Raw genomic sequence first — 22,494 nt, forward strand, 5'->3', positions numbered from 1 at the left:
CATCATTTTTGTAGAAATCTGTTAAGTGCCTGATAGAGATTTCTGGCACGTGTAAGTCCAAAGCATTTCTGTTGCTCGGGGTGGTGTTTTACCAGATCCCCGTGTCGGAAGTAATTGCTTGCCGTGGACTTCAGGTCAGCTCATGTGTCTGGACAGCTGTTAGGAGATCCTGTCGGAGTTCATGTCAAATCTTGCTTTAGCTTCTAGAGGAAAGACATTTATTTCTTCACTAGAAAGCGCTGGTATAAATAGGATATGGAAAAACCTAGGATGTTTCCTTGCTGCGGGTCAAAGAGTCACAGAGGTCTGTAGGAAGACAGCTGAGCAGAACGGCAGCAGGTGGGCTTGGGGCGTGCTATTTAGGATGTGTCTTTGGGGACAGGACCACGGAGGGATGGAGCGGGGCTGTGTCTGGGGGCCCGTGCGCCTTGGCACGGGTTTAAGTTGTACATCTCTGAGGATTATCTGATCTCGGGATAACTGGTCAGTCTTGGTGTATTTTTACAGGAGGGAGCCTGGAGTCTGAGACATAAGCTCTTTTATTGCGAAGCAGTAAAAGATGAATCTATATTCACTCAACTCACATTCCTACCGGTAGTCCCGGATCCGTGTGTATCTGCACTCAGCAGATTCTTGGGAAACATTGCGTACCGTGGTTGTGCATTTCAGCTTTAAGCTACTTCAAGTGAAATGGGTTAACTCCCTTGTCACTGTACTTTCCTATGGTTTTCATGTAATTTTTGCTATAATGTTTACAGTACAGTAAGAATCCAAAAGCATAATTCCAAGCAAAGCAGTTTATGAAGAAAACCATTTCCGAGCAATTTCTACATGAAATCACTGGAGTGATTTCTACACCAGTCTGGGCAGTCAGCCTTGAAGTCCGGGGGGTGTCTTCCTAGCTGGTCACTCGCTCTGTGTAACAAGGGCCTCCGTCTGGACATCCCTGATGATTTGTGGGAGATCCAGCAAAGCGCTTAAAGAGCTGTTTTGGAGCTATCTCACATGCCATCTGTACTTGGGATGTCTTTCCCAAGCTGGTGTTGCAAAACAGCTACTTAAATGCCTCCCGAAGATTCGTTTCCATGAAGCTTAGAAGAAAACGGCTGACTCAGGCCGCCCGTGCGGCCAAGCACTGCAGCACGGGAGGACTTTCTTTGGGCTTTAGCAGAAGACAAGTTTGCTCTTCAGTGCTGTGCTGAGTCTGCTCGGATGGTCGTCGTGCCGTGTCCTTTCAGCCCAACGGCACTGTCACTGCCGCAGCAGCCTGCAGACTGGTCCCTGTGGGTGGGGTGTCCACCACCGTGGTGGGAGCAGCACGGGGGCCCAGTGGTGTGAAGTGATGTTAAGGGAAGGTGCAGGGAGAAATCAGGTCCATTTCTGTGTTTGGAAAGGCCGAATCAGTTGGCATGCCGTGGCAGAAGATAGGGCATTCCATGAGGAACTGTGCCTCCTACACCATTTTTTGACAGATTATTGCATGGGCTCCCTGTCTGAAGCCCTCCAACACTGCCTGTTTCTTTTATGATGTGTCTACTTTTGTTGTAAATGCCAAACAAGATCATATCTAGCAAAGAAAGACGTGATGTCCAGGCCCAGGGGAGGGCTGTCTGCTGCAGCTGTGCCCCAGAACCAAGGCGGCAAAGAGAGGAGTTGTTCCCAGGTAGGGGACTTCTCTGAAGATTTCGTAATGCTCTTCCCAGCAGCCAGATGCTTTTGCTGTGAGCCTTATCAAAAACATCTCGACCCACATAACATTGTTTTTGTTGGCTGTGCTAGTCCTCTAGAGTTCATCGCATGTTTTCAGAGATGCGCACGTGTGAGACCTACAAGACGCATTACAGCTCAAACGTCCAAAGAGGATTGCAGAACCTGATCACCACATTTTGGCAGGTGGATTTTCTGCGCTTCCAAAATGCCGTGTCCCTCCAGACACTTGGGCTGTTCCTCGTGGTGGGATAGACTTTGACCTTAGTGACAGAAAGGCATAAAAGAAGTGTGAGTAATTTCATTTTTGTTTTCAGAAGTGAACATGACATCTTGTTCCCTTCTCATCCGAGAAAAATGCAAACAAAAATTAAACTGGAGCCAAGCGAAACCAGTTTGAGAGAGAAAGCCAAAGGGAAAACACACAGAAGTCCTGTGTTCTTCGTGCTTGGAGCTGGTGGTTGTTGCTTTCTGTGGGGTTTTGAGGTTTTTGATTAAATTTTGTGGAACCGTCAAGCTTATTTGATTGTTTCCCACTCTCGGTCATAGCAGGGGTAGGAAGCAGTTCCCTGCACCGAGCGATAGCAGTGCGTAACGCTGAGTTATCATCATACGTGCACATACAGCGCCAGAGGGCCTCTGGTGGAAGTAGGCCTGGTGAAGAATGCTTCTGGGGAGCGGCTGGGGTCAAAGATAGAAATTCAGACCTTTTTCCTCGTCAGATTGACAGCAAAATTCCCGGTATGCTCCCAGTGCGGAGGTGGACCTCCGGGACCAGTTCTAGATGCTGTACCATCCCACCAGGTCCTGCCTGGGATCCTTCAAGCCCTCCAGTTTGAGCCACAACGTCCTGTAGGTGTCCGAAGCCGGTGCCAACGGGCGTTTCTGGCTGCAGGTTAGGGCAGGTTGGTGCAGCCCATAATCATGAGGTCTGAGACCTCAACATGGTCCACACCACTGCTGGGGTAGAGGGGTTGTGGTGGCCTTCAGCCGCTCTGCAAGAGCACGTGGGGGGGACATGAGAATCTGCTGCAAAGGAGGCTTCTGGTGCACCTCTCCAGGAGCTGCGCCGACTCATCTGGTGCTGTGGCTGATGCGGGTGACGGCAATTCCTGATTAATTGCAGCCGTGGTAATAGGAATGCCAACTATGAGATACTCCCAAGGCTCAGCATCGCACTCCGGTGCCTCTGCTGGTACAGAAACAAGAAACTTGACTGTGCAGAAGAAAGGATGGAGATGCACCCTCTGTCTCAAAACGCACTGAGGAACATGTCCATTCACACACCAGAAGGGTGAAGGGGGGGTTTGGCCTTGGCCACAGCACTGCGGTTCATTCTCAGCTTCTTGCCCGGGTGTCTGCAGGTACGTGTTAGCTGTTAATTGCTGGCCAGCCTTGGTCGTGCCCCTCGGCTGTCAGGCGCTACACAAAAGCAGGACAAAACCCGTGTCCCTCCCCCTGCAAGGAGCACAGCGTGCCCGGGAGGGTCTGTCCCCTGGAGAGGTGCCTCGGGCTGAGGGACAGCCTGCTGTCCAGGCAGTTTCTTCAAAGGCAAGAGCCGTGATGCCCAGAGCACCCAGTCCCTGAGCCCGCGGGCAATATCTCAGTCTGTTTGACCGCACGGAGTGCTCTGCACCGCAGGGTGAATTTCTCAAGTGCCGTTTGAGATAGAGCTGCTTACCTCTCGGTATTTACAGGAATTGCCTAAGCAAATCTCCATGCAGCCACCAGGAGAATGTAACCCCGCGTTGTCCTCTGGCTTTCGACACGCCAGACGAGCGGTGGGGGCTCTCGCAGGACTTGTCTAGCTCTAGGGGTATGAGCAAGGCTGACGGGAGCGAGCAACTGTGTTTTAGACCACAGCTGTGCACGTGTCTGGAGTTATTTTCCCCAGCCTTGTGCCTTGCAGCGCCTTTCCTTGGGAGCGAGCGATGTAGTACAACTTGCAGGAATCCTGTATTTCTGAGCACGTAGGCTGGTAATCGCCGAGACAGCTGAAGCCATAGATTTGTTTGCATAGGCTCCTCCGACAGAGCAAACATTTGTCAGATCTAAATTCTGTTGAAAGGTATCTCATTTTGTTAATTAAAAAAAAAATAAAAATCGGTGGAGAAACAATAGCATAAACGATACAGTCCCGTTTCCAGCTTGGCAACCCTGACCGTCTCCCCTTGATTTTTCGTACTTGTGCAGTTTCTTTGTGACTCTGAACGTCTCTTTAGTTTCCATGTTGACTGATGGCCAAATTCCCAGTCCCACTGAACTCGGTGGGAGTTTTGAGCTGAATCAGAATTGTAAGTGAAAATGCAACATGAAACAAAACAGGGGCAACAGGTAGGAGACCATAGTGCTGCACACAGTGGAGCACAGGAGTGAGCGGGGAAACAGCAGCCGGGTTTTGTGTCTGCAGAGCAAAGGGACGACCACGTCCCTCGATGCCTGTCTGCTTTCCCTGGGGCCTCATGATCTGTTGAGGATTTTAGGAGTTCCTCTGCTTGGGAAGAGGCTGATGCTCATCATCACGGGAAGATTTGTGTCTTCACCCAGGCATTTTAGCAAAACATTTGGGTGAGGTAGGGTGGAGGAGGTTAGTTTTCTACCAAGGCTGGTCTACCATAATACAGCACTTCGGAACAAAACGTACCCTGAAAGTAATGCAGGTGCCAGGGCTCCTGCTGCGGTTCATGCCAGCAGTGCAGCACCGTCCCCACGGCTGGCCCATGTCGCTGGTGCTTAAGCTGCTGCCAGGGAAGTCACTTCCACAGGATGTTCCTGCAGACCACGGGCTGTCCCGTGGCCTCAGCCAAGAGTCCACATTTCAAGGATTGCTTCTTGGTCCCCCCCCACAGTGTTTGGTCCTGCCCTGTATTGTTAAGAGCAAGGTCAAAGGGGTTTGAGTGAGGAGGACAGCCAGCATCTCCTGCCAGTGTCAAAATGCATCTTCCCACACTGAGAGAGCTGCTGTCTCCAGGACCAGCACCTCCTGTGCACCCTCCAGAATAACCCACGGATCCCCAAATCTTCAGCCTGCAGGTTGGGAACCCCTGTCCCAACGAACCGAAGGGACACGGCGGTGGGAGATCCCCATTTTCACGTCCACCACTTGTCCCTTCTCCTTGCCCTGGTGCCTCCTGGTGCTGCTCCCCACGCAGGCAGCAGGTGGGGGACTAGAGCTGGTGATGGACGCCCACAAGCCCAAAGCCCTGGGTCTGGAAGTGCCTTTGGGTTCCCGCACGGCGCGGTTACCTGAGCACGGCCGCTTATCTCAAGTGAGCCAAGCCACCCTCTGCGTGTGTGCGCTCCTGCATGAGCTTGTTTCCATCAGCTTCACCCCCAGCAAGAGATCAGAGCGAGCCCCAGACTGTGACCCGGGCTGAGGGGCTCCCGTCTCATCCCCCTTCCTGGGGTCTTGGCCTTGGGAGTACCTCCGCCACGTCTGGAAGCAGGGACCGGCCGTCCCAATCTGCCAGGCTTTGCAACGCTCTGCAGACCAAAAAAAAAAAAAAAGGAGTTTCGAGAACTGGGCCCCGTTCTCCCTCCTTTGGCTTTTTGTTCTGCGGAGAGTCCTATTTCTTCTTGGCTTTTCTTCTTCACTGGGGTGTTGGGAAGATAATAGCACAAAACGAGTCTTTGCCTGAATGCTGGATTATCGTCTAGACCCGAGCCTGCTGCCAAGTCACGGACACTGCTTCTTGTTTGCCATTCTCCTTCCTTTGCCTTTTATTTCTAGCATTTTTTTCCTAACGTGTTTAACTCTGGTGTTTTCCGTCCTGTGGTCAGTGACTGCAGAGCTTCGGTTTGCATTTGTGTTTGCTGTGCCCCTTGCCATGTGAATTTTGCCTTTCAGCTATCCTGTATGGGAACGGAGCTGCTTTTTGCTCTCCCTGTCTTGTTGTTAAAGCCCCAAACTGAATAATCTTTCACATTCCACCTTGACTTAACTGTGATGTGTCTTTTTTTTTTTTCTGTTAAACTTCTTTTTTTTTGTTCTTTCACAGCCCTTAAACAGAAACTGTTGGGTTTATAGTACCATTATCTTGAGAAAAAATGTCCCTTCACACATTTCTTGCAGGAATTTATGGCGGTGGGAAGAGGCTAGGTTGGCTCCCAGGTCCTTTCCAGACATTTTGCTTTACCCCTTCTTATATTAAAACTGCATCTGCGTGCAGCTTTTATCATTTCTGTGCAATATCTGCAATCTAAATACAGTGACAGCCTATTTGGCTGATCAGCCAAGCCTGGAAGTGCACCCAAACAGTTAAACTCTGATATTGAAGATGAAAGAGCAAAACCACAGAAAGGTTTCGCTCGGTTGTATCAGCAAAACTCTTGCACGTTTAAGCATGTGAGGGCTCAGAGCTAGATAAGGGGTATAACTAACTTTTATTTTGACATTCCCCTTTTAATAAGCATTGCTCTTTATGCATTTTATAAAGCGGTTTATATGATTGCGTTACTGGGAGGAAACAAAGAAATGCCAGGAAAACTTTATGTGGAGAATCTGTAGTCATAAAATGGTTGTAGGCTCCAGCAAACAGGAAAGCTTCCCCCATCTCCTTTTTTTTTTTTTTTTTTTTAATTCCCTGCCATTCAGCTTGCAAAAAAAACATGTTGAATATCTCAGAAAACCGGATTCAATGGTCTGAGACTAAACACAAATTCCTTCCACTGCCACCAAGAACAAGCCTGTTGGGCCTGCCTTGGCCAAACACGAGCCCTCGCTCTTTGTGGTGGAGAGCCAGTTGGCCTCGCAAAGCAGGTTTTTAACTCCCGTGGCTGCCAAGGAACACAGATCTGAGGGGCAGCGTGGTTTGGCAGGCCAGGCTGGGGACGGTTTAGCCACTGACCATGGCAATGTATTTGTGAATGGCCGCTTCCTGCGCCCCAGCCCACTTAGCTGAGCAGCGCAGGTCTCGGCCGTGAAAATAAAACGAGCTGCTGCGTGGGACGTTTAAAACTAGTGGAGCTATTCACCCGAACAGAGGGGTGGGGGTTTGGGGTGGGGGGTGAGGATGAGCCACAGAAGGGGGATTGTGACGGCTGCAAAACCAGCAAGGACGTGGCCCCTGCGGCCCTGCGCGATGCCTGCTGCCTCTGCCTCGTGGGACCCCGGAGAGGCTGCCCTGCGCCTCCCCGGCACTGCTCCCAAGAGCCTTGTAAGGAGCGGAGCGCTTGGGCATCCCACGTGCTCTCCGAGCAAATACCAAGCGTTAAAAAGGCAGCAGGCACGCAGGGAGCTGCCACTGCGCTTAGGGCTAGCCCCCAGCGCCGTGCCAAGGTCTTTAAACAAAGCCGGTCGCTGCTGCGCGGTGCCTCGGGGTTAACCCACTCCAAAGGAGCGCAGCACCAGGCGGCCGCCAGCAGCCCCGAAGCCTTGCCCTTCGGGGTGACGGGAGACCTTTAAACTTCCTTCGCTCTTTTTCTGTGCACGTATGTGTGTGTTGCGAGCCCTGATAATCTCGTCTCCGCAGCCCGTGTGGAAATCTGAAATGTCCAAGTTCAGCGGGAGGGTGCAAGACACTCTGGCCGCATCTGCTGGCAGGAATTTCCTCTCGCTCCAGCTTCCTGGAGGAGGGAGCGAGAGGAAAGTTTCCTCGCTCTTGGGCTGTTTTCTCGCAGCTCGGTGCAGCGGTGTCTGCTTCTGAGGAGCCCTGTTACACCAGGCGTATTTCTGGAGACGACGCGGGCTTTGGATGCGAAAGCAAAGAGGCTGCCAAAGCATTTCTTCCACTCGGCTGTGGGGTTGTAGGGGACCTGCAGTCTCAGCTACCGCCTGCAGCGAGGGGCGAGCGCTGGCCTCCGAGCCGTGCTAGTCCCTCCAGCAAATGCTCACGGGCTGTTCCTCCTCCTTGTGCCTGTTGAATGTCCATGCTGCCCGCTTTGAGCCACGTTTTCGCACTGCCTCCTGTCCAGAGCCACTGGTCCTGGCTCCCCGTGCTGCCAGGGCCGAGCGTGGTCCTCAGGTTCTTCGTACACATCCCCTGCGTAGCAACAATGAAGGATGTGCAGAAGGGAAATAGAGGAAGGGGCAAAAGCGTTTGGTGCGGGCACCTCTTTTCCTTGGAAGTTTGCTTTGTGGCTTTTTTCTTTCTCTGTTAGAAGTTCTTGGTACGGCGTGCTGTGAACGAGCACAGCAGTACGCCCAGCTGGTGCAGCGGAGGTGGCACGCAGGGGAGTGATGCTGTGGGCCGGGCATATCAGGAGGACTTCAGAAAAACATAGCTCAGGACTTCAGAAAAACATAGCTTAGGACTTCAGAAAAACATAGCTTAGGACTTCAGAAAAACATAGCTTAGGACTTCAGAAAAACATAACCTCTAGCATTTTTTTCCCTACCTGACTTCCAGCTGCTGCTGCTACTAACCAAGTCTTCCCTGGTCTAGTGTGGAAGCAAGTCTTCATCTCACAGAGGAGCACAGGGCAGCTTTTCCTGGGAACCGAAGTCATGTTACCCAATTACTCATGGAAGCTTTCGGCTGAAATATGCTAGCTGGTAGTAGGTCGTGTTAGGTACCGTTAAATCGGCTCCTCTTTTGTGCTAGGGTGACCGGAGAGTCACCCCGCGGGCCAGCCTGTTTGGTGAGGCGGATGCGCCGGCCCGGTTGGTGTAACACTGACCTGCCAAGCAAGCGTGGCGCAGCGCAGCACGGGATTTTTTAGGTGTCGTGTGGCTTTGGGTCTGGGGTTTGTTTCCTCCTCTCCATCAAGGCTGCATTTGATGTAGGTGCTCGGCTCGGCAGGGTTTAGAAACATTAGTTGCTATGAGACGGTGCTGCTGGAGTAATTTATATGAATGCAGAGGGCTGAGATCATTAGGTAGTCTGCTCTTATGTCGTTTCCATGACGCTGCGGACACTGCATGAATGAAGCCATTTTGTGAGTAAATATGGTTACTGGTGCCTGCTCAGAAAAGGCCTACCTCGTCTTTGTTGCCCTTCTGCTAACAGTCCGTGCAAAAGAAGGGCGTACTGACCTCTTTCTTTCACTCCCCAGGCGACAGCAGAGACTTCCCGGTGGGAACAAGTCTCAGCAGCACGCAGATCATCAGCAAGGCGGCACCAAACACAACAGGGACCACCAGAAACTCTACCAAGGAGGCCAGGCCCCTCACTCCTCAGGCAGGACGGGCCACCACGGCTACAGCCAGAACCGCAGATGGCACCACAACCAGAAGCACTCGCCCAACGACAAAGAAACGCACAGAAACGCCAAAGAGACTGAGAATTTGAAAATCGAGGACAGCTCCGTCTGCACGGTGCACAGCCCGTCGGAGACGCAGCGGGGCCCGGAGGCGGTGGAGAAGCAGTCCCAGCAGTACATCCAGGAGCCGGAGACCAAGCGGAGAGACAGTATTCACGAGCGCATTGGGGAGAGGCCCAAGATCAATTTGCTCCAGTCTTCCAAAGACAGGCTGCGGAGGAGGCTAAAAGAAAAGGTACTGCTCTTAGGGGAACTTGGGCTTACCCTTTTTCCGAGAGCCTGGCTGCTGGCCATGCAGGGTGGGCCATACATACTCCATGCAGGGTGGGCTGGGCTCAGCGGACCTCTCCGTGAAATGCACCCAACTTATCTTAATCTCCCTCTGTCAACGCTTCTCTTGAAGTGTCCCCGTGCTTCTTCAGGAGGTTTTTTACTGACACAGTGATAAGGCTCTTAGCTTGCCTCTGTGGTTGAGGTTGCTGCCAGCTTCAGTTTTCCAGGAGGGACTGGGAGCTCGTCCCTATCCCTGCAGACACCCTCGGGGAAGGCTGGGGCACGTGCGAGCCGCAACGCAGGCACTGCCTCCCCGGCGGCTGATCCCAGCTGACTGCCTCCACTCGGCAGAGCTCACCAGCCTCGCAGAGAGGTCTAAAAAAGGCAATTCGTCTCTCCGCAATTAAGGAGCGAAATACCAAGCTTTGACTTCTGAATGCTGAGTATTTGTAGTCAGCTCCTTTAAAGTTGATATCCATTTATCTCGGTAATGAATTGAAACTCCCTTATCTTTCCCCCTTCCTTCCAGCAACCCAACAATAACAAAGCTATTGCTTGCAAGTGATGGAGGAGAATCCAAACAACATTCAGCCTCAGATTTCTGAGGAATTCAGAGATCTCCACTTGCCCTCTCTGCAACCCAGACTCTTTCTCTTGAGATTCTCTTTTCAGACTGGAAAATGCATTCGTGGGGGGATCTCCAATGAGATTTTCAAAATGTGTATCAAAAATAACCTGAACATATACAGTTCCATGGGAGTGCACGTTGGAAATGGATACCTTTGAATGCATGTGCATTTACTATTTATGTATGTGCCTTGAGGGTGAGGAAAAGATTTTGTTAGTTAGTTTTATGTTATTTAAAGCGATGGAAGTATAGCAGAGACTTTCAGAGTGTTCACTGCAGTGTATGCCCTGCGAATTTATAATCTGGTGAGAAACACATCACATAAGCACCCACTCTGGGATGTGTGTAGTCAACCCTGCTGGTCTCCTGATAGCTCCTGCCGGCTGGCCTTGCAGTTGTCCAGACAGTTGCTACAGGTTTGCATGGTATAATCTGTTTTAAGATTGACCCATGGGAGGTGAAGGGAGCAGACCAGAGCAAGCAGGATGCATGCCTTATGCTGTGGAGGAAGGGACAAATGCCTAATTAAATGTTTAAAAAGAAGCAGTAAGTTCTGTGGTAATGACGTGAAGTAAAATGTGTAACAGTGAAGAGAAGGAAAAGTTAGGAGTTTTTCTAATGCCTGGAACATGTGACATCTTCGACCCCAATTTAAATCATTAAATATACATTAAAATGCAGATATTTTTGTGGGATTGCTATGTGAGCATTTTGCTAACAAGAATGCACTTTCAAAAGAGAGGCCAAAAAAATGACCATTATTACCGTGTTCCAGACGGGAAGCTGAGCAGACAAGGCCAGAAACCTGTCTGAGACTGTGAAGGCAGTCAGGGTGATCTGACCTTGGCGTCCTGGCTCAGAGCCCTCGAGCACATCTTCTCCCTGAGCTGAGGAGGAAGACTCTGGGATTGCGTGCTGCGGGAGGTGGGGAAACGGCACATTTCTGGGTCAGGACTCACTCACTTGTGTCTTTCAATGCTGAGACCGTTGTACCTCTAGAGGATGCTCTGACTTTTCTAGGTCTGTTTATATGTCTCCCCTGTCCCCTTTCCCCCTTTGCTGTTTGTGGAAGGACAAGGGCTGATACATCTGTTTTCTCCTTGTGTAACAGACGCCTTGTCTTTCCCTTTTCACGGACCAGGACGAAGTCACGGTTGAAACCACCAACCCTGAAAAGAACAAAATGGACAAATTAATTGAAATCCTAAACAGCATGAGGAACAACAGCAGTGATGTTGACTCCAAGCTCACCACCTTCATGGAGGAGGCCCAGAACTCCACCAACTCTGAGGAGATGCTGGGGGAGATAGTTAAGACCATCTACCAGAAAGCGGTGACAGACCGCAGCTTTGCTTCCACAGCGGCCAAGCTCTGTGACAAAATGGCCCTCTTTATGGTGGAAGGAACCAAATTCCGGAGTCTGCTCCTCAACATGTTGCAGGTAATTAGACGAAATAATTTGGTTAGGCGCTTGCAGCTTCACCCCGCCGGGTCTTACCGTGCGTTTGGGCAGGGGCTGAGCTTTTACCAAATTCCTTTTAGGCCCAGGTAACGAGAAGAGAAGTGCTTCTGCATTTCCCACCTGTAATGGTTACCTGTAGGCGTTGTTACATCAGCCAGCTGCTCTTCATTCCCATTTCAGGGGCTGTACGTGGAAACGCGGTATGTCATGGCAGGGCCCGTCTGTGAAAGGAGGGGGCTGCTCGTGGCAGCATCCCCGTGACATGAAGAGAAGTGAGCTTGGCCTTACAGTGAGGGGTCGTTGCTGCTCTTTGGGGCTCTCTTGCTGCTTTCCCCCCCACCTCTCAGCACCACGGGTGTCGAGTTAAGTCACCCCCGGGAAGGCCGTTGGCCGCGTCACCTGGTGGAAAAGCTTGCTGCTGGTTTCTCATTGCGCCCTGGACATTAATAATTTGCGTATTTGCTATTATTCTGAGTGACTTGCTTAGTGGGATAGGCAACGCTGGTTGTTGGTTGTTCTGCTCCAAAAACCACCAGCAACAGCAAAGCCGAGGTGGGGGTGTGCTTTCTGGAGAGGGTGTCACACGGACCTCCGTCTTTCTGCCTCTCTGGAGACAGGGCGTGCAGAGATGAAAGCACAAATTTGCATCTTTGCTTTAATTTGCATTTCTGTTTGGCCACTTGCTGACGCACACAGCTCATCTGCAGCACACGCGTACAAGTAGCTCTCGTTTCTCTGCGACTGCTCGGTGTCCAGCACTGTGCTGTTTTTTTTGGCACACCTGCCTGCCCTCCTTGCCGTGCCCGTGTGTACCTGGTGGGGGCCAAACACAGCTTTTGGGCAAGCGGCGTGTGGCTGCCACTCGTGCTTCTGATGCTGCCGTGGAGGAGGTGTTGGAAGGAGACGTCTTCCTTCTCGTGTCTGATCAGCAGGCAAAGGGCTGTCAGCTGTATTTACAGGGATGGGAGGGAAGAAGCTGTCGTCTTCTGCCACCTCCACCGACGTCGCTGTCTGTGGGCAGCAGCATCCAGAGCAGCGGTGCTCACTGGGGATACTGGGATTTATTTTTTTTTTTTTTCCACAAATGGAAACTTGGCCTAGAAATGCATATTTTAAGGAAAATGTTTCTGGCAATGGATTTTCCTATGGAAATGAGAGGAAAGCTGGTAGACAGTTGTCTGGTAGATTTGGTTGTCTACCAGATTCAGCTTAAGTTTTCTGTGCTAGTGATCAATCTTTACCTTGGACAGGTCTTTCCATCTCCCTCTGCCATGGTTTCCCTCGTTTGCAGTATTTCTGGGTCCTGGGACCAGGGTGCTCAGCTGTTTTTTTCTGTTTCCTTTACACAAGCCGATGCGGTTTCATAAACAAGCCTCACAAAAACCAGCTTTTATTTCTCCTCGAATCTCTTGACATTTTCATTTGAGCCCCTGCTCTTGATTTTGCGACGGTAGCTGCTGGAAGGGCTGAGGATGAGGAGGGACGGGATGAAGGTGATGAGGGGAGGATCTGCAGCTCCACATGATGTTGTAGCAGGGAGATGCTACGAGACTACAAAGAACAGGCGTGCGGGATGCTAGGGGAGGTGTTTGGAGGAAACCAGGACGTAGCCAGAAAGGTAGAGCTGGGTTTAGAAAGCCTACTGGGATCCGACTTGCACACAGGTCTGAGGAGATGTGACTCCAAGAAGGGTGAGAGCTTTGTCTCTGCTTTACAGCAGGCGAGGGGTGATGTGGAGAGACTGAGTGCTCTAGACAAGGCCGCCTGTGCAACAGCCCGCGGTGGTGCAAGGTCTGATCCCAGGCTCTCTCATCTCAGATCAGAGCCCAGATTACAGGAGTCTGCATCCTCTTGTGAAGACCAATGTCAGAGGCTCTCTCCAAAAGTTTGCAAAGGCCAAAACATGATTATATACGTAAAACTAAAAGAGAGAGAGGGAAAAGGTGGATACCTCCAAGTGCTCTTCACTTGTAAGCAGCTGGGAGGGATTTAATCTGCTGGAAGCGAAGCCTAGCGAGATGCAAAGGCGTGCGGGGAGCGCTGTTCCCTGCAGGGCTTTCAGGGAGAGCAGAGCCAGTGCTCACCCCGTGGAGCTGCTGGGAGCTGCAGTGCCGGATGAGCCGAGAAGGGGTGAGAACATCTCTGCATGTCACCACTGGAGCAGCAGCTCCTTGGGGCTGTTCTGTCCAGGGGCAGCTCATCAAGAGCCCCAGCCTGCTGGTGGGGCTGGAGTTGTCCTTCCCTTTGTGTCTTTGTCCCGGGCCAACCAAGACTGCCGTGCCCTGAACCCAGACTGAGGAGCAGATCCAGCTAATGGGGGTGTCATTTAGGGCATCCAAGCCTCCCAAACATTGCTCACCAGGCGCTCACCGGTGTTTGGGGCGCATCAGCCATGCCCACCGTTTCTCCTGCTCCCTTCAAAGCAGTTTGAAAGTGGGGCGCCTGCGAGTCACAGGGCTGCTCCTCCCATTTTCATTGGCTTTAAATCAAGCTGTTGTCTCCCGTTAAGGGGAAGAAAGCTGTTTTTAAGGAGGAAGATGTGGTCTTGATGCGAGGCAGGAGTGCAGCCAAGGCACGCAGTTCCTGGCACCGACTCATCCCCGATGGGCGGCTGCTGTGCACAGTGACCAGCACCCTCTGAATCCATCCCTGAATCCATTGCAGAGCTAGGTGAGAACACCATTCCTCAAGCATCTTTTGCAGCCAAGCTCTTGAGAGACAGCTGGGGATGGACTGGGGCATGCAAGCAGGAGAGTGTGAGCACGCAGTGCTGCCCTAGGACGCACAGAGGTGAGCAGGATGGGTCCTTCCTCACCCGTCAGCCAGAGCATCTGTGGGCAGGGAGCTCCGTGGCCACCAGACACTCAAGGAAACCATCCGTCTCTTTTATTTCCTTTGGCCATGATGGAGGAGGGCTTCTTAAGTTCAGTTTTATGGCTGAGCACCACATAACTGCCCAATACACTTGTCATTTTTTAAATATTAGTGCTTTTTAATGTCAGGTTATTTTCCTTTTCCTGGGATTAGAGGTTTTTAAGGCTCTACAGCTGATACGCAGATCGCATGACTCAGGCAGTTCGACCGCCGACAGAACTGCGCCTAAGTCACGTAATCGCCCTGCTGCAGAAATAATTTTGCCCTAAAGATAGGTTTTAAAAAATAGGTTCCCAGGGAATATCCCGGTGTCTGCACCAGAGCTGAGCGAAATTGTGTGCAGCAGGAGAGGACAGCGAGTTCAGGTGTCGGCCTTCTGTAAAGATGAAATCACCGAGCAGGGACGAGTTCTGGTGACCCGTTTGTCGCAGGGTTCCCTGGAAGGGTTACCAGGAATTTCTCCTTGCATCTTCACGAACAAGTGGGATCCTTACTCTCCGTGTGTCTCAGTGCACTGCCGTGCACTGCACAGGGAGGCTTAGCCCTGTGGGTGGAAATGTTGGAAAAAGCCTACAAGGAGAAATGTGCACATTTCTGTTACCACTTATCCCGACCCCGGAGGGGTGTCAGAAGCCACAGAGCAGACCTGAGAGCGGCGTCACCTTGCTTTTGTCTTCTAATGCCACTAAAACTGCCAGGAGCCGCTCAGCGGGCTGTTACAGCAGCTGTGCCAGGGTGAACCTGTGTCATTATTTGGTCTTGGATGACGGTGATATTCAGCAACAAGGGAAACAGGCAAAGAATAAGCAAAATAAAATAATGAGAATTGGTATTTGTTGTAAGCTAGGGTAACTCCACGTTGCTTTTCTTATTGCCCTGGACACAACAGATGGGTTTGGCTGAGGGATATCAAAAAGTTAGAAAGAGCAGAGCCAAAGCAGGGTCCAGCAGCGATGGCCAGAAGCAGCAGGGCGTTACCCAAAAGGAGAGGAGGACAGCAGCCCCCCGGGCTGGGGAGGTCCCTTCCAGCTTGCCCTCTTGTCACAGCACCACCGCCCCTAAGAGCAGACCCAGTGAGCTGAGTTATGCTGCAGCATCATGTGCAGTAATGAATGGATTCGCATTCAGCTCTCCGTGGCTAGAGTGCAGGATAAATAATACATCTCATTTCTCCAGAGAGTCCCTAAGTGCTTCCCAGGAACGTGTAACCAGCCTCGCTGTGCTCGGTGCACGGGGAGGGAGCGCGGCGTCTGCCTCGGAAAGCTGCAAAGAGCGAGCAGGCTGTGCGGGTGGCTGCTTTCACGTGCACAGAGGAATGAATCTAAAGAGGGTCTCTCCACCCAAAGCTGCACATCTTTTAAAAATATCCTGATGGGGCAAAAGGTCACGGATCAGCACAAATCAAAACCACAGCGCTAGGAGAAATTAAATAATTTAACATTTCATTTCTGAGAGGGAAGCATTTTGACTTCCTCCAAACACAGTTTCTTTTTCCAACCAAAATAATCGGATCCGTTCACCCTGATTTATGAAATACTTTGGTCAGCCCCAAACCAGCATTTTTTGCGTCACATTCGGGCTTGATAGCCCTGGCAGGAGACAGACACGTGTACAGAGCGCAGAAGACCTGTCACAGCTGTGAAACATGGGGGTTGGCTGCATCAGGGAAAATCTAACATAGCGCAGCTCCAGTCCTGACCTCTCCACCATCAGGCAGATGTTTTCCAACAGCCGTTCCTAGATAATTTCCCGTTAATTAAAAAACTCTGATAAAACGCTTGCTCTGGAGCTGGATTTGTGTCTCTGCAGCACCTTTCAGACTAATCCGATCCCCGGACCTAAGGAGCTCGGCTCGCCGGGCACCGGCGAGCTGGGGAATTACTCCGCCGGGGTGTGATAAATCGGGATCACCGTGCCCCCCCCGGCTGATCCCCCCAGCCAGGGCCGAGCCGCTCACCCCACAGATGGCACCAGCAGATGCTCCTGTTTTGCAGGGGCTGAGCGGACTTGTTTGTCCCTCTTTTAGGAGCAAAATGCCCGTGAATTTCAGCAGCTTAGCCCCCGGACACAGGCTGGAGCATCTCCCTTAGGCACTGCTGAACAAACTCTCTTTTCACCTGGCTCCTCTTATATTTTCAGCCTGCTGACAAACGCCCGCGTCGGAGGGGTGCTCGCACCGGTTGCGCCCGGGGGCTGCACATGTTCGCAGCTTATCTCATGGCACTGGTTTTGATCCCAAAACAGATGCCAGCGCCGTGGCTCAGGAATGCTGTCGTGTCATCCCCTCCCTGCAGACAGCTCCGCGAAAGAGCATCTCCCCGGGCAGCGTGTGCCCCCGCAGAGCTCGCAGCCGTGGCTGGGAACGGAGCAGCTACACCTGCAAAAGACACACGGCAGCTGTCCTGGCCTGAAACGAGGGGATTGAGGCCGGGAAAACCCTGGTTTGAATTCTTCCTTCTCTCTGTGTTTCGGTCCCGGATTTCAGCTTTGCTGTTAAAGCTGGATGCTGGGAACCTGGGATGGCAGGGGGGGCCACCGTGGGGCAGGCTGATCAGCCGTGGGGAGATGCTGCTGGCCCTAGGCTTGGTGTTGGTTTCTGAATTTCTCCTCACTGAGTTTGTTTTTTGGGGTTCAGTCTGAGACGCCCAATCTGGCTGCAGACACTCACCAGGAAACCATTAGCTGCAGCAGACTGGTGCAAAGCAGCACCAGTTGCCTTTGCGCTTTCCTCTTGGGGGCAATTGCCCCCCTTTCCTCCTCCTTTCTGCCCAAACCGTAGCTACAAACTCACTCTGTTTCTCCAGGTCCACAAACAAACTGTGGTTCCTTTGTGCATGGGTCCCTTGATGTACTGCTGTGGTACGAGGAGTGACTTTGGGCTGCACGAGCCGCTGGGGTGGACGCAGCTGAACTGGGGACCTTGGAGGGACAGGGGCATGAAAAATGTCTTGGTGGATATGTGCATGGTTTCTTTGCCCCTCTACAAATCCCTGTGCAATTAATAAATTGCAAGGAAGTGTCCTGCAAGAGGTTTTTGCTTGTCATAGTTCCAGTCGCTGGCTCCTGCTGGCCACAGCGCTTTTTTCTGCAGCGGGGAGGTGTTGAGCAACATGCCACAGACCCTTCGCATGTAACATAAGTTGGAGTATTCCTCTGTTCAAATCTCCGTGCTCTTTATAGCCGAGATGTGTCTGCATCTGAGCTATGCATAGCGAAGTATATTATTAGAGAGGACATCACTGGGGCTGTAATTGTACACTGCTCCCCTTAGCAACCGCGGCCAGCAACACATCAAACAGAAGGCTGATACCTTCTTAAAAAAAAAAAAAAAAAGAAGAAGAAGAAGAAGAAACGAAAGGCACATCCCTGCACAGAGCCCAGCACGGCCCCTTGCAGGGCTCACACGTGCACCCAGAGGCGAAGCCTGGTGTGTCCTCGTCTTTGGCGATGCCTTGGTGCCAGTGGCCGGGACTATTTCCATTGCATGCCCTACTGCATACACTATTACATGCCTAATTGCATACCCAACTGCATACCTAATTAAATACCCAATTGCATACCTAATTACATACCCAGTTGCATGCCCAGTTACGTACCCAGTTGCATGCCCTGGTTTGGGATGTGCATACCCAGTTACATACCCTGTTGCATCCTCTTTTACATACCCTCTTGTATACCCACACAGGGCTTCTTCCATGCTCATCAGCCTGGTGCTTGCTCAAACGCAGAAATTTGTTCTGAGAGATACAAATGAGTCACCTTAGTGCAATCTCCTGATGCCCGAAAAATGACATTTCCGTGGTTTGGTGCCCTGCTTCCCTCGGGTTTTAAGAACTTGACTCAGACCCTGTGGGTTTTGGCATGGTCACACCTGTGTTTTGGTGGACTGGGGTGGATTTGAGATGCTCAGGGTAGCTGTTTCTGGAGGGGTTTAGCCAGGAGGGTGGCAAAGCTCATAAACCTGTTGCTGGCAGCCCAGGCAGAGGACAGACGAGTAAAGTTTAGCTTGAATCCTTTCTCAGGATAGAAGTATTGAGGCATTAGGTACCAGAGAATCGACTGACAGTTGATGGTTGGACTTGGTGATCTGGAAGGTCTTTTCCAACCTAGATGATTCTAATTCTAATTACCTTGATTACCTTTTCCAACCTAGATGATTCTAATTACCACTTACCGTGCTGAGCACAAGGATTTGGGTGGAGTGAGCTGAAATCCCTCCTCTCCTGCAGGCTCCCTGTTTATCCGAGCCAGTGACTTAACCTCCCAGTGGTGAGAGCACTTTTTTGGGTTGGGAGGATAAAGGCACCGAAGATGGTGACGTGTGTGGGTGCAGTGGTAATAGGGACGTGGAAGCAATATGCATGGTTCGTGCTGAAAGGCACTAGCGTTTCTGCACTGATCCTGGCAGCACTGTCCTGGTTTTGTGCATGGCTGTGGGACTTGCCTCCTAGATGCAAATCCCTGTAGCCAGAGCTTGGCAGGTGGGATTTGTCTTATTTATGCCCAGGGAATTTGAAGGCAATTCGAAATTAATGCACACATATATCCGTAGTGTGTATATGTGTATATGTGTGCTGCACACGTGTGCAAGCTATGCAGGCAGTCCCAGCAGGATCAGCATCAGCCACGCTTTCGCCACGCTTCCCTTCCCCTTGGAGTGTCTCCGAAGATGCGCCACCATTCTGAAATATTCTGTTTTGCATCCTCATTGGGGCTCATTGCAGCCTGCACAAGTTTTGGCAGTGAGCTGGTGTGCTGGCGTTACGGGAGCTGCTCGCAGAAGGTCCCAGGCAGGTCTGGGAGTTATTGGGGAGCCCCGGATTAAAAGTCAGGCTGTGTGCTTCCAACTTTCCCATTTCTAAGCGGAGAGAACTGGGAGGAGTGGGGTGACAGGGAGAGGATGCACCAGGGATCAGCACTTTTTGGAAACTAACGGTGGGATGAGGACTGGGATGTGGGGCTTTAGTGGTGTGCAAGAAAAAGGCAACAAATAGCCTTTGGGGAAGCCGGGAAGCAGACAGGAGCCCCCAGGCACCAGGCAGCAGGGGCTGCAGTCTCACCGATTCTTCTGCCTGGGGAAGGTGTTCGGTTTCGGGTAGCAGGGCGCTGCGTAGTTTACTGTTTGAGAGATCGATTAGAAAGCAGGACTGAGCTGCAATAAAAAAAAGCCGTAGGAGTTTAAAGAAGAGCATATTTGACTCAAAATTCACTGCGCCGGTAAGATTTTATCTTGCGCTGCTCAAGCACATGGTTAAAAAACACCAGTGGCCTCCTTTGCTCCGTCAGTACGTTGCGTGTGCTTCCTTCTGGCTCCCCGTCACCCTGGAGGGACCAAGGGCCAGGACAGGGGACAGGGGCCAGCCCCCCGCGCAGGGATGCAGCGCTGAGCAGAGGCTGCGCCGGGCTCTAGGTGGAGACTGCGGGCTGTGCAGCCTGCATGCAGCCCCGGCCGCATCCAGGCAGCCGCTGCCCTCCGGGAGAGGCCCCCCAGGCTGCTCCCAGCATTGCTGGGGGGTGAGGATGCTCAGGGCTGAGAGGGGACCCCAAAGCCTGGATGCTTTGTTAGGGCAGGTGGGGAAAAAAAAATTAAAAAAAATAAAATAAAAAGCCTCAAAATCCATTGGCTCAAAGCAAAGAAATTCGTCAGGGTCTCTCTCCCTCCGTTTGACCAGGCTGGATGGAGTTTTAAAAAGCTGGCATCGGCTCGCGGCTGTGTCGCAGGGAGGACCCGTTGTCTCTCAAAAGGCTCGAATCCGTCCCCGGGACGCGGCAGCGTGGTTTGCCAGCCCCGGGACTCAGCCGGCGTTAACGCAGCAGCCTGCCAGCCCATCTGCTCCCCGCTGCCCCCCTAAATCCGGGTCAGGCGGCTGCAGCCACGCCGAGCCGGGGGGCTGAGGGATGCTTGCGGCTGCGGGGTTGGGAAATCCCTGCTCCCGGTGCCTGTTCTGTCCTCCCCACCCCAGCCACAAAGTGGGGACACAGAAAACAGGGGTGAGCTTGCGAGGTGGCTCCAAGCTGGCGGCAGTGGCTCCGCACCCCCTGGATGGAGGCTCGGGGTGAGCACCCCGCGAGGCATTGCCCTACGTGGGGACCATCCTGCAGCCCCCCCTCGCCCCCCGTCCTGCCTTGCAAGAGCAGGCTTGCGGCGAGCCGAGGTCAAATGCCTGTGCAAGCCCAGACCGCCTGCGGGGACTCGAGCTCGCCAGCTCCTCCTGGGGCCAGGCGAGCCCGAAGGCGGCCCCGTCCCCTCTCACCCAGCTGCCCTGCTGTCCCCCCAAAAAGCTCCGTAGGACAAGCTGACACCCCTGCCAACCCCGCAGCCCTGCAGCGCTGGTGCTGTTTTGCCTTAAGCATTTGTGGCACGGGGAATTTCCCCGGGGTTGTTTTTTCGCTCCAGCAGCAGCGACGGTGGGACCGGGCGTGCGGTGTGCGCAGGTGAGGGATGAGATGCGGTAGAGGGGGTTCCAGGTTGTGTCCCACGCCTAGCCAGCAAACGAGGCCCGACGCCGGCGCGAAGTGCAGCGGTCGGGTTTGAGGACACAGGAAAGCGGAGGACATTTGGACGATGCCGCCCCGCCGTGACACATCCTCTGGTTTCACCCTTGGGCACAACGTGCTGCGTCCCGTGCAGCCCCCGTCCTCCCCCCGTTTGCTGAGCACCCAAAACCAGTGTGATCAGCTTTGCCCACGCTTCCTCTTCCCTCCCCGGGTGGTAAATTGCTCCGCTTTTCTTTCTTCCCCTCTTATTTTTTATGACACTTGCTCCGCACGTTATTTCGTTAACAGGGGGGTGGGAGGAGCGTTTGGAGCAGCGCTGGAAACCCGGCGCAGCGATATCGCCTCCGGTCCGGGAGCACCAGGAAGTGAAACTGGATACAGAGCACAAAGCCGCGGCGGTAGGGGAATAGCGCCGGGCTGGGGAGACAAAACTGCTGCTCGTGCCTCGCTCCTAGGGGTGAGGTGCGCTGCCCCACGGCTCTCTAACATCCCGGCCCCCGATGTCTGCTCTCCTATGGAGAGGCTCCACCAGGACGCCGTGTGTTACACTGCAGAATGTGCCGTGGTAATCACGAGCGTGTCTATAAAGACAGAAAGTTTGGAGGGACCGAGGGGGTCTGTGGTTCGTGTTCTCTGCAGTTTTTCAGCCCGGCTCTTTCCATAAGCTCAGCTTTTCCCACGCGGACGGGCAGCTTGCAGTGTGTGTAGGGCGTGTACATCTTCAGGGGGCCAGCAGAGCAGATCCTTTTACGTCCTTTAAAAAAAAATGTTAGCCAAAACAGCATTTTCTATAGTGGCAGCTCTCTGGCTTCAAAGGATTTGTAAACATTACCCCCTAAGAAAGATTTTCTGCGATTTTTTGTGTAAACAGAGCTGGATGGCGACGCTTTTTAGCAGAGCAGTACTTCAGCTCAGGGCCCCGGCTGTCGGATGTGGCTCATCCCCATCCCAGGGAGCCCCGAGCAGCCTCACCAGCAGGACACCGGTGCTGGTACCACGGGTCCGTGCCCGTGCCCTTGGCCGTGGTGGTGAGAGATGGGTGAAAAGTTGGTGGCAGAGGAGATAAGGGGGTTGTTGGTCCTGGCACGTTTGCTCAGCGACGTCCTCGTGCTGGGCCAGAGCCACCGCCTCCCTGCAGACTAAACAGTTGCAGCGTTTTCTCCCATGACCAAAAGAATTTAGAAAAGGGTCCCGGCATGAAACTTTACACGAACTCTGGGTGCCTCGAATATCTCCGGCTGGGAGCCTGTTAACCCCGTCCCCTCCGCTTCCCTCCTCGCCTGCAAGGTTCAGACTCTGGGCAGACGGGGGGAAAATCCCATGCTCGGACCAGGCTGGCTGACTGCCCGTGGGATCCCAAGCCTTTCCGCATTTTTTTTTACTTTTACGGCATGGATTTTGTGCAGTCTGGGGAGAACGGGGCCGTTCAGAGATCCCGAGCCCTCATACCTGGTGAGGTTTTTGGGGTTTGTGAGCAGGGGCACGATCCGCCCGAGCGTCGCGGTTTGCTGGATGTGATGCAGGCTGCTCACGGCACTGCGCTCACGGCTTTGTGCCGCGAGGTCAGCTCGGGTTTTGGTTGTATCCATGAGGCAGAAAGTCCTAAAAGTCTCGAAACAGCAGAGTGGCGGGGAATGACCCCCTACCGCCCACCCACGCCTGCCCCCTCGGCGGCGTTGGCGGTGCCCATGGCTCTCTTTGCAGGCTTGGCCCGTCCCCATAGACTCCTTGGCACCTCTGCATTATCAAGGGGCCACGTCGCACGCGTGGAGCTTAAAATAAGAATGCGGCCTGCTGGCAAGCTCCAGCTGGACCCAAAAAAAAACACCCGCATGGGTGGTTTTTCAGGCAC

General features: G+C 52.8%; 1 protein-coding gene across 9 annotated transcripts in view; it reads left to right on the forward strand.

Annotated features, from left to right (window-relative positions):
- Window positions 1-22,494, forward strand: part of CTIF (cap binding complex dependent translation initiation factor) — a 138,988-nt gene that overhangs the window by 92,175 nt on the left and 24,319 nt on the right. For 8 of the 9 annotated variants that reach the window (XM_066988826.1, XM_066988827.1, XM_066988828.1 and 5 more), the window contains 2 exons: window positions 8,701-9,142; window positions 10,920-11,249. In XM_066988826.1, coding sequence (XP_066844927.1) covers window positions 8,701-9,142; window positions 10,920-11,249 — 772 coding nt within the window. The remainder of the gene's footprint in view (window positions 1-8,700; window positions 9,143-10,919; window positions 11,250-22,494) is intronic. The other variant, XM_066988824.1, reaches the window with a different exon arrangement.

Source organism: Anser cygnoides, chromosome Z (assembly GCF_040182565.1).
Source record: "Anser cygnoides isolate HZ-2024a breed goose chromosome Z, Taihu_goose_T2T_genome, whole genome shotgun sequence".
Taxonomy (NCBI): Eukaryota; Metazoa; Chordata; class Aves; order Anseriformes; family Anatidae; genus Anser; species Anser cygnoides.